The following is a 10,020-nucleotide window of genomic DNA, read 5'->3' as shown; positions in this document are numbered from 1 at the left end:
CTGTCTTCTACTATTCTTTTCCTCTGACACTTCAAGGAATCTCTATACTGTGACATAGAGGATTCCACATTTTCTTGTTCCCTTCTCTTTCTTATGAGCAGGATCAAAGACAAAAGCATTCTTGTTGAGCCTAATCCTGAACCTGAAAGGACCTTGAAGAGAAAGCTAAGAGAAGCCAAAGCACAACCCTCTTTAAAGGACCTGACCGAATTCTTCAAAGAAGAAGAACACATGGCAGCCGAAAACAACAATACCAACAATGCAAGGAAGGTGCTGGGTGACTTTACTGCACCTACTCCCGACTTCTATGGGAGAAGCATCTCTATCCCTGCCATTGGAGCAAACAACTTTGAGCTTAAGCCTCAATTAGTTTCTCTAATGCAACAGAATTGCAAGTTTCATGGACTTCCATTGGAAGATCCCCATCAGTTTTTAGCTGAGTTCTTGCAAATCTGTGACACTGTCAAGACTAATGGGGTAGACCCTGAGGTCTACAGACTTATGCTATTCCCTTTCGCTGTAAGAGACAGAGCTAGAACATGGTTGGATTCTCAACCTAAAGAAAGCCTGGACTCATGGGAAAAGCTAGTCAATGCCTTCTTGGCAAAGTTCTTTCCACCTCAAAAATTGAGTAAGCTTAGAGTGGAAGTCCAAACCTTCAGACAGAAGGATGGAGAATCCCTCTATGAAGCTTGGGAAAGATACAAACAATTGATCAGAAAATGTCCATCTGACATGCTTTCTGAATGGAGCATCATAGGTATTTTCTATGATGGTCTCTCTGAACTATCCAAGATGTCTTTGGATAGCTCTGCTGGAGGATCTCTTCATTTGAAGAAGACGCCTACAGAAGCTCAAGAGCTGATTGAAATGGTTGCAAATAACCAATTCATGTACACTTCTGAAAGGAATACTGTGAACAATGGGACTAATCAGAAGAAAGGAGTTCTTGAGATTGATGCTCTGAATGCCATTCTGGCTCAGAACAAGATATTGACTCAACAAGTCAATTTGATTTCTCAAAGCCTGTCTGGAATGCAAAATGCACCAAGCAGTACTAAGGAAGCTTCATCTGAGGAAGAAGCCTATGATCCTGAGAACCCTTCAATGGAAGAGGTGAATTACCTAGGAGAACCCTATGGAAACACCTATAATTCTTCATGGAGAAATCACCCAAATTTCTCATGGAAGGATCAACAGAGACCTCAACAAGGTTTCAACAACAATAATGGTGGAAGAAATAGGTTTAGCAATAGCAAGCCTTTTCCATCATCTTCTCAGCAACAGACAGAGAGTTCTAAGCAGAATACCTCTGACTTAGCAACCATGGTCTCTGATCTAATCAAAACCACTCAAAGTTTCATGACTGAAACAAGGTCCTCCATTAGAGACTTGGAAGGACAAGTGGGTCAGCTGAGCAAGAAAATCACTGAACTCCCTCCTAGTACTCTCCCAAGCAATACTGAAGAAAATCCAAAAGGAGAGTGCAAAGCCATTAACATGGCCGAATTCTGGGAGGAAGAAGAGGCAGTGAACGCCACTGAGGAAGGCCTCACTGGACGTCCACTGGCCTCCAATGAGTTCCCCAATGAGGAACCATGGGAATCTGAGGCTCAAAATGAGACCATAGAGGTTCCATTGGAATTACTTCTGCCATTCATGAGCTCTGATGAGTATTCTTCCTCTGAAGAGGATGAGTATGTCACTGAAGAGCAAGTTGCTAAATACCTTGGAGCAATCATGAAGCTAAATGACAAGTTATTTGGAAATGAGACTTGGGAGAATGAACCTCCTTTGCTCACCAAAGAACTGGATGACTTGTCTAGGCAGAAACTGCCTCAAAAGAGGCAGGATCCTGGGAAGTTTTCAATACCTTGTACTATAGGCACCATGACCTTCAAGAAGGCCTTGTGTGACTTAGGGTCAAGTATAAACCTCATGCCCCTCTCTGTAATGGAGAAGCTAGGGATCTTTGAGGTGCAAGCTGCAAAAATCTCACTAGAGATGGCAGACAACTCAAGAAAACAAGCCTATGGACTTGTAGAGGATGTTCTGGTTAAAGTTGAAGACCATTACATCCCTACTGATTTCATAGTCCTAGAGACTGGGAAGTGCATGGATGAATCCATCATCCTTGGTAGACCCTTCCTAGCCACAGCAAAGGCTGTGATTGATGTTGATAGAGGAGAGTTGATCATTCAAGTGAATGAAGAATCCTTGGTGTTTAAGGCCCAAGGATATCCCTCTATCACCATGGAGAAGAAGCATGAAGAGCTTCTTTCAAAGTAGAGCCAAACAGAGCCCCCACAGTCAAACTCTAAGTTTGGTGTTGGGAGGCCACAACCAAACTCTAAGTTTGGTGTTGAACCCCCACACTCAAACTCTAAGTTTGGTGTTGGGAGGTCCCAACATGGCTCTAAGTATCTGTGAGGCTCCATGAGAGTCCTCTGTCAAGCTAATGACATTAAAGAAGCGCTTGTTGGGAGGCAACCCAATGTTTTATAATTAACTATTTTCTTTTGTTATTTTATGTCTTTTGTAGGTTGATGATCATAAGAAGTCACAAAATTAATGAAAAAAGCAAAAACAGAATGAAAAACAGGAAGAAAAATAGCACACCCTGGAGGACGCACCTACTGGCGTTTAAACGCCAGTGAGGTTAGCTGTTGGGCGTTTAACGCCCATTCTGGCACCATTCTGGGCGTTTAACGCCAGAAAGGGGCAGACTGGCGTTAAACGCCAGAAAAGGGCAAGAACCTGGCGTTAAACGCCAGGAATGGGCACCAGCCCGGCGTTTAACGCCAGAAAAGGCACAAAACGTGATTTTGCATGCCATTTGGTGCAGGAATGACTTTTCCTTGACACCTCAGGATCTGTGGACCCCACAGGATCCCCACATACCCTACCACTCTCTCTCTCTTCTTCACCAATCACCTCAACACCTCTTCCCCAAAAACCCCTCACCTATCAAATCCCTTCTTTCTCTTCACCACTCACATCCATCCTTCATAAAACCCCACCTCCTTCACTCCTTCATTTTCACACACCTTAAACACCATCTCTCTCCCCTTGGCCGAATACAAAGCCATTCCCTTTCTCCTCATTTCTTCTTCTTCTACTCTCTTCTTTCTTCTTTTGCTCGAGGACGAGCAAAGATTTTAAGTTTGGTGTGGTAAAAGCGTTGCTTTTTCGTTTTTCCATAACCATTTATGGCATCCAAGGCCGGAGAAACCTCTAGAAAGAGGAAAGGGAAGGCAAAAGCTTCCACCTCCGAGTCATGGGAGATGGAGAGATTCATCTCAAGGGTGCATCAAGACCACTTCTATGAAGTTGTGGCCTTGAAGAAGGTGATCCCCGAGGTCCCTTTTTCACTCAAAAAGGGTGAATATCCAGAGATCCGACATGAGATCCGAAGAAGAGGTTGGGAAGTCCTTACCAACCCCATTCAACAAGTCGGAATCTTGATGGTTCAAGAGTTCTATGCCAATGCATGGATCACCAAGAACCATGACCAAAGTGTGAACCCAAATCCAAAGAATTATCTTACTATGGTTCGGGGGAAATACTTGGATTTTAGTCCGGAGAATGTGAGGTTGGCGTTCAACTTGCCTATGATGCAAGGAGATGAACATCCTTACACTAGAAGGGTCAACTTTGATCAAAGGTTGGACCAAGTCCTCACAGTCATATGTGAAGAGGGCGCCCAATGGAAGAGAGATTCAAGAGGAAAGCCGGTTCAATTGAGAAGGCATGACCTCAAGCCCGTGGCTAGAGGATGGTTAGAGTTTATACAACGCTCAATCATTCCCACTAGCAACCGGTCCGAAGTTACCATAGACCGGGCTATCATGATCCATAGCATCATGATTGGAGAAGAAATAGAGGTTCATGAGGTTATAGCCCAAGAACTCTACAAGGTGGCGGACAAGTCCTCTACCTTGGCAAGGTTAGCCTTTCCTCATCTCATTTGTCACCTCTGTTATTCAGTAGGAGTTGACATAGAGGGAGACATCCCCATTGATGAAGACAAGCCCATCACTAAGAAAAGGATGGAGCACACAAGAGACCCCACTCATCATGAGATCCCTGAGATGCCTCAAGGGATGCACTTTCCTCCACAAAACTATTGGGAGCAACTGAACACCTCCCTAGGAGAACTGAGTTCCAACATGGGACAACTAAGGGTGGAGCATCAAGAACACTCCATCATCCTTCATGAAATTAGAGAAGACCAAAGAATCATGAGGGAGGAGCAACAAAGACAAGGAAGAGATATTGAGGAGCTCAAGCACTCCATAGGATCTTCAAGAGGAAGAAAGAGCCGCCATCACTAAGGTGGACCCGTTCTTTAATCTCCTTGTTCTTTATTCTTCTGTTTTTCGAATTTTATGCTTATGTTTATCCATGTTTGTGTCTTGTGATCATTAGTGTCTTAGTGTCTATGCCTTAAAGTTATGAATTGCCTATGAATCCATCACCTTTCTTAAATAAACAAATGTTCTTAAATTGAAAAAGAAAAAGAATTGCATGAATTTTGAATTTTATAACAGTTTAATTATTTTGATGTGGTGGCAATATTTTTGTCTTCTGAATGTATGCTTAAACAGTGCATATGTCTTTTGAATTTGTGGTTCATGAATGTTGGCTCTTGAAAGAATGATGAAAAAGGAGACATGTTACTGAGGATCTGAAAAATCATCAAAATGATTCTTGAAGCAAGAAAAAGCAGTGAAAAAAAAAACAAAAAAAAAAGAGTCGAAAAAAAAAATAAAAAAAGAAAAAGAAAGAATAAAGTTGTGATCCAAGGCAAAAAGAGTGTGCTTAAGAACCCTGGACACCTCTAATTGGGGACTTTAGCAAAGCTGAGTCACAATCTGAAAAGGTTCACCCAATTATGTGTCTGTGGCATGTATGTATCCGGTGGTAATACTGGAAGACAGAGTGCTTTGGGCCACGGCCAAGACTCAATAAGTAGCTGTGTTCAAGAATCATCATACTTAACTAGGAGAATCAATAACACTATCTGGATTCTGAGTTCCTAAAGAAGCCAATCATTCTGAGTTGCAAAGGATAGAGCGAGATGCCAAAACTGTTCAGAGGCAAAAAGCTAAAAGCCCCGCTCATCTAATAAATACTGATCTTCATAGATGTTTTTGGAATTCATTGCATATTCTCTTCTTTTTATCTTATTTGATTTTTAGTTGCTTGAGGACAAGCAACAATTTAAGTTTGGTGTTGTGATGAGCGGATAATTTATACACTTTTTGGCATTGTTTTTAGTATGTTTTTGGTATGATCTAGTTAGTTTTTAGTATATTTTTTATTAGTTTTTAGTTAAAAATCACTTTTCTGGACTTTACTATGATTTTGTGTGTTTTTCTGTGATTTCAGGTATTTTCTGGCTGAAATTGAGGGACCTGAGCAAAAATCTGATTCAGAGACTGAAAAGGACTGCAGATGCTGTTGGATTCTGACCTCCCTGCACTCGAAGTGGATTTTCTGGAGCTACAGAAGCCCAATTGGCGCGCTCTCAACGGCGTTGGAAAGTAGACATCCTGGGCTTTCCAGCAATATATGATAGTCCATACTTTGCCCAAGATTTGATAGCCCAAACTGGCGTTCAAAGTCACCCTCAGGAATCCCAGCGTTAAACGCTGGAACTGGCACCCAAATGGGAGTTAAACGCCAAAACTGGCATAGAAGCTGGCGTTTAACTCCAAGAAGAGTCTCTACACGAAAATGCTTCATTGCTCAGCCCAAGCACACACCAAGTGGGCCCGGAAGTGGATTTTTATGTCATTTACTCATCTCTGTACACCCTAGGCTACTAGTTTTCTATAAGTAGGACCTTTTACTATTGTATTGAGATATCGGGGTAGCTATCTTCGTGTTTTATGCTATCTTAGATCATTGGGAGGCTGGCCATTCGGCCATGCCTAGACCTTATGCTTATGTATTTTCAACGGTGGAGTTTCTACACACCATAGATTAAGGTGTGGAGCTCTGCTGTACCTCGAGTATTAATGCAATTACTATTGTTCTTCCATTCAATTCCGCTTGTTCTTGTTCTAAGATATCACTTGTTCTTCAACTTGATGAATGTGATGATCCGTGACACTCATCATCATTCTCACTTATGAACAAGGTGACTGACAACCACTTTTGTTCTACAAGCAACCAAGGCTCTAGTGAATATCTCTTGGATTCCTGATTGCACGATGCATGGTTGATCGCCTGACAACCGAGTGCTCGCCTGACAAACGAGCCAACCATTCCGTGAGATCAGAGTCTTCGTGGTATAGGCGAGAACAGATGGCGGCATTCAAGAGAATCCGGAAGGTCTAAACCTTGTCTGTGGTATTCTGAGTAGGATTCAATGATTGAATGACTGTGACGTGCTTCAAACTCCTAGCAGGCGGGGCGTTAGTGACAGACGCAAAAGAATCGATGGATTCTATTCCGGCCTGACCGAGAACCGACAGCTGAATTCCGCGTGCTGTGACAGAGCATTTGCAAACGTTTTCACTGAGAGGATGGGAGGTAGCCATTGACAACGGTGAAACCCTACACAAGCTTGCCATGGAAAGGAATAAGAAGGATTGGATGAAGACAGTAGGAAAGCAGAGAGACGGAAGGGAAGGCATCTTCATGCGCTTATCTGAAGTTCCTACCAATGAATTACATAAGTATCTCTATCTTTATCTTTTATGTTATTTTCGTTCATCACCATATCCATTTGAGTTTGCCTGACTAAGATTTACAAGATGACCATAGCTTGCTTCATACTAACAATCTCCGTGGGATCGACCCTTACTCGCGTAAGGTTTATTACTTGGACGACCCAGTGCACTTGCTGGTTAGTTGTGCGAAGTTGTGTAATGCCATGGAATTGAGCTACCAAGTTTTTGGAGTTCATGACCGGGGATTATGAGAGTTGTGAAAAAGTATTGTTCACAATTTCGCGCACCAGGGCTCAAGAATGTTTTGATGCATAAAGATACTAATCTGTGTTAGAACTTTTATGTTTTGGTTGAACTTTTATGTTAGAACTTTTATGTTTTGGTTGAACTAATCAATGTATTCACTAGCTAATGTTATTTTGTTTCAAGACAATTTTAGTTAAAAGAATCTTGTTTGACTTATGTATGTTTTTGCATATTATATACATGTAAACTTGCATATTAAAATCGTTAATATATTAGTTAATTTAAAAAATAATTTAGTAAATTATGCATGTAATTTGTAATTAAAAAAAGTCATTACAAAATAATTAATTTGCTTTCGTAACTAAAGAAAAAAAATGTTACAAAATCATGTTACATTTTGTAACAAAATTTTTTGATAGGAAAAAAATTGACTGTCACGAAAAATACCTTCAAGATCAAAATTTGTTACCACTTTTGTAATGGCTTCTGGTTTTTTGTATCAGAAAAAATTGTTACAAAATATGGTATTGAATTGTAACAGTTCCATTTTTCGTTATAAAAACTTTTTGTAACGGGACTTACTGCAATAGACCCCTTTTTTGTTACAAAAAACTTTTGTTTCAAAATTTCGACGTTTTGTAACAATATTATTTGTTACAAATGCGCCTTTTTCTTGTAGTGTGTTTAACGCCCAGGTCGAGGCTTGTGCGTGCGCACAAGATGCTGTGCGCATGCATAGGAAGCCAAACAGAAAGGGATGCGGACACACATAGCATGCGAACGCTCCAAACAGAGGGTGCAGAAAGGGGTGTGCAACGCACAAAGCCATGCAAGCGCACAGAAAACACAAAAAAAGGGGTGCATGCATACGCACAAGAAGCAAAAAAGAGGAGAGGGACGCGGACGCACATAGCGTGCGAACGCACCCACCAAAGAGGCTGCATCAAGGTGTGCAGGCGCACATAGCTGTGCACTCGCACAAAGGACTCTCTTTTTTTGAAATTCCTTGGGGAAGGGTTATGTGTGCGTGCACACACAGGTCCGTGCGCAAGCACAGGAGTGAAAACAGAAGGGGTTCACGGGCACAGGCTGTGCCAACGCTCCTACTAGAGGGAGTGCAAGTTGATGTGCGGACGCACAAGCCTGCGCGCTCGCACAGAATGCGCGAAATGCGGCATGTGTGCGTACGCACAAAGGGCTGCGCACACATAGATTAAAAGAAACAGGGGAGTGCCCACGCACAGGCTGTGCTAGCGCTACGAACAGAGGGCAATACCAAGAGTGTGCGCGCACAGCTCGTATGCGCGCATAGGCTGGTGAGCACGCACAGGACGCTGAAAATCGAAGTTATGTGCACTCGCACGAGAGTGTGCATACGCATAGATGCCCTGTTCCAAAAATTTGCCTCTAAAAAACTAAGGTATTAAGTCTTAATGCAATCAACATTTCAACCCCAATCATACAAGCATTCAAATATTCATTATTTACAAGCAATTTAATTTATCTAACTCAAAAACATCAAACCAATCCTAAGCTAATAAACATAACACAAGAAAGTAATTAAATCTAAGAACTATAAACAAAAGGAGAAGGGTTAGAATAATGTTACCATGGTAGGGTGTTTCTCACCTAGCACTTTGGCTTAGAGTCCTAAGTTGGACTTGCATGAGTTCATTAGGCATTTGGAACCTCTCCAAGGAAGAAAATCTCCAACTCATTGGCATGCTTGGGTTGTGTGTGGTAAAGTTTTACTCTATGACCGTTGATTCTGAATGTAGTTCCATTGATAGGGTGAACCACCTCAACCACCCGATAAGGCTTGACATCCACCACTTTGAACGGACCATCCAATCTAGATTTCAACTTTCTGGGTATTAACCATAACCCTGAGTTGTAAACAAGCACCTCATCACCTGTCTTAAAGCTCTTCCTCCTAAAATTCTGGTCTTGGAGTGTCTTGACTTTTTCCTTATAAAACCTAGAATTTTCATATGCTTTTAGACTAAGACATTCTAACTCCTCCAATTGGAGCTTATGTTCCACTCCCGCTCCCTTTAAATCCGGATTACACTGTTTCACCGCCCAATATGCCTTGTTTTGGATTTCAACTAGAAGATGACAAGGCTTCCCAAAAACAATGTAGAATGGGCTCATTCTAATTGGGGTCTTGTAAGAGGTCCTATATGCCCATAATGCATCTCCCAATCTAAAACTCCAATCCTTTCTTTGTGGGTTAACCACTTTCTCTAAGATTCTCTTGATCTCCCTGTTGGATACTTTCGCTTGCCCATTGGTTTGGGGGTGATAGGCTGTGGACACTTTGTGAAAAACCCCATACTTTTTCATCAACGCCTCAATTTTCCTGTTACAAAAATCGGTTCCTTGGTCGCTCACAATTGCTCATGGCGATCCAAATCTACAAATGATATTATTTTTCAAAAATGAAGTAACGGTATTAGCGTCATCACAACGGGTAGGAATTTTTTTCACCCATTTCGAGATGTAATCCACGGCTAACAAAATGTACACAAGCTCATTAGAATTTGGAAATGGCCCCATAAAATCTATGCCCCAAACATAAAAAATTTTACAAAAAATCATCGGTTGTTGGGGCATCTCATCTCTTTGTGAGGTATTTCCAGATTTTTGGCATTAATGACAAGATTTGCGAAATTGGTTGGCATCCCTAAATAAAGTGGGCCACCAGAATCCACAATCTAGAGCCTTCATTGCTGTTCTTTGTGGGCCAAAGTGCCCCCACTCTCTGACGAGTGGCAAAATTGAAGGATAGACTGAAATTCGGATTCTGGCACACACTTTCGAATTACTTGGTCTGCCCTACGCCTCCACAGATGTGGATCATCCCATAGGTAATACTTAGCATCACTCTTTAATTTATCTATTTCATGCTTCAAAAATTGTGGGGGAAAAATCCGAGCGACCAAGTAATTAGCAATTGGGACAAACCAATTAGCACTTTGGGATATTGCTTGCAAGGTGTCTAAGGGAAATGAGTCATTGACAGGAGTAGGGTCCAAGGTTAAATGTTCAAGCCAACATAGATGGTCCAATACCAAATTTTGGGACCCACTTC

At 41.7% G+C, this 10,020-nt stretch overlaps 1 protein-coding gene and 1 non-coding gene across 2 annotated transcripts; both read right to left on the bottom strand.

Moving 5' to 3' along the window:
- Window positions 1-633: 633 nt before the first annotated feature.
- Window positions 634-737, bottom strand: LOC130971241 (small nucleolar RNA R71). Its single transcript, XR_009082471.1, has one exon. It is a non-coding gene; the product is annotated as a small nucleolar RNA R71 (small nucleolar RNA).
- A 7,863-nt stretch (window positions 738-8,600) lies between these two features.
- On the bottom strand, window positions 8,601-9,080 carry LOC130966508 (uncharacterized). Its single transcript, XM_057891320.1, has one exon. The coding sequence runs from the start codon at window positions 9,078-9,080 to the stop codon at window positions 8,601-8,603; it is 480 nt and encodes a 159-aa protein (XP_057747303.1).
- Between the last annotated feature and the right edge of the window lie 940 nt (window positions 9,081-10,020).

This window comes from Arachis stenosperma, chromosome 3 (genome assembly GCF_014773155.1).
Source record: "Arachis stenosperma cultivar V10309 chromosome 3, arast.V10309.gnm1.PFL2, whole genome shotgun sequence".
Classification (NCBI taxonomy): Eukaryota; Viridiplantae; Streptophyta; class Magnoliopsida; order Fabales; family Fabaceae; genus Arachis; species Arachis stenosperma.
Note: the sequence above shows the minus strand (reverse complement) of the source record. Positions and strands in the feature narration are given on the sequence as shown.

Coding starts and splice junctions, on each gene's coding strand:
- LOC130966508 (XM_057891320.1), bottom strand. CDS start 9,080: ATGAGCCCATTCTACATTGTTTTTGGGAAGCCTTGTCATCTTCTAGTT.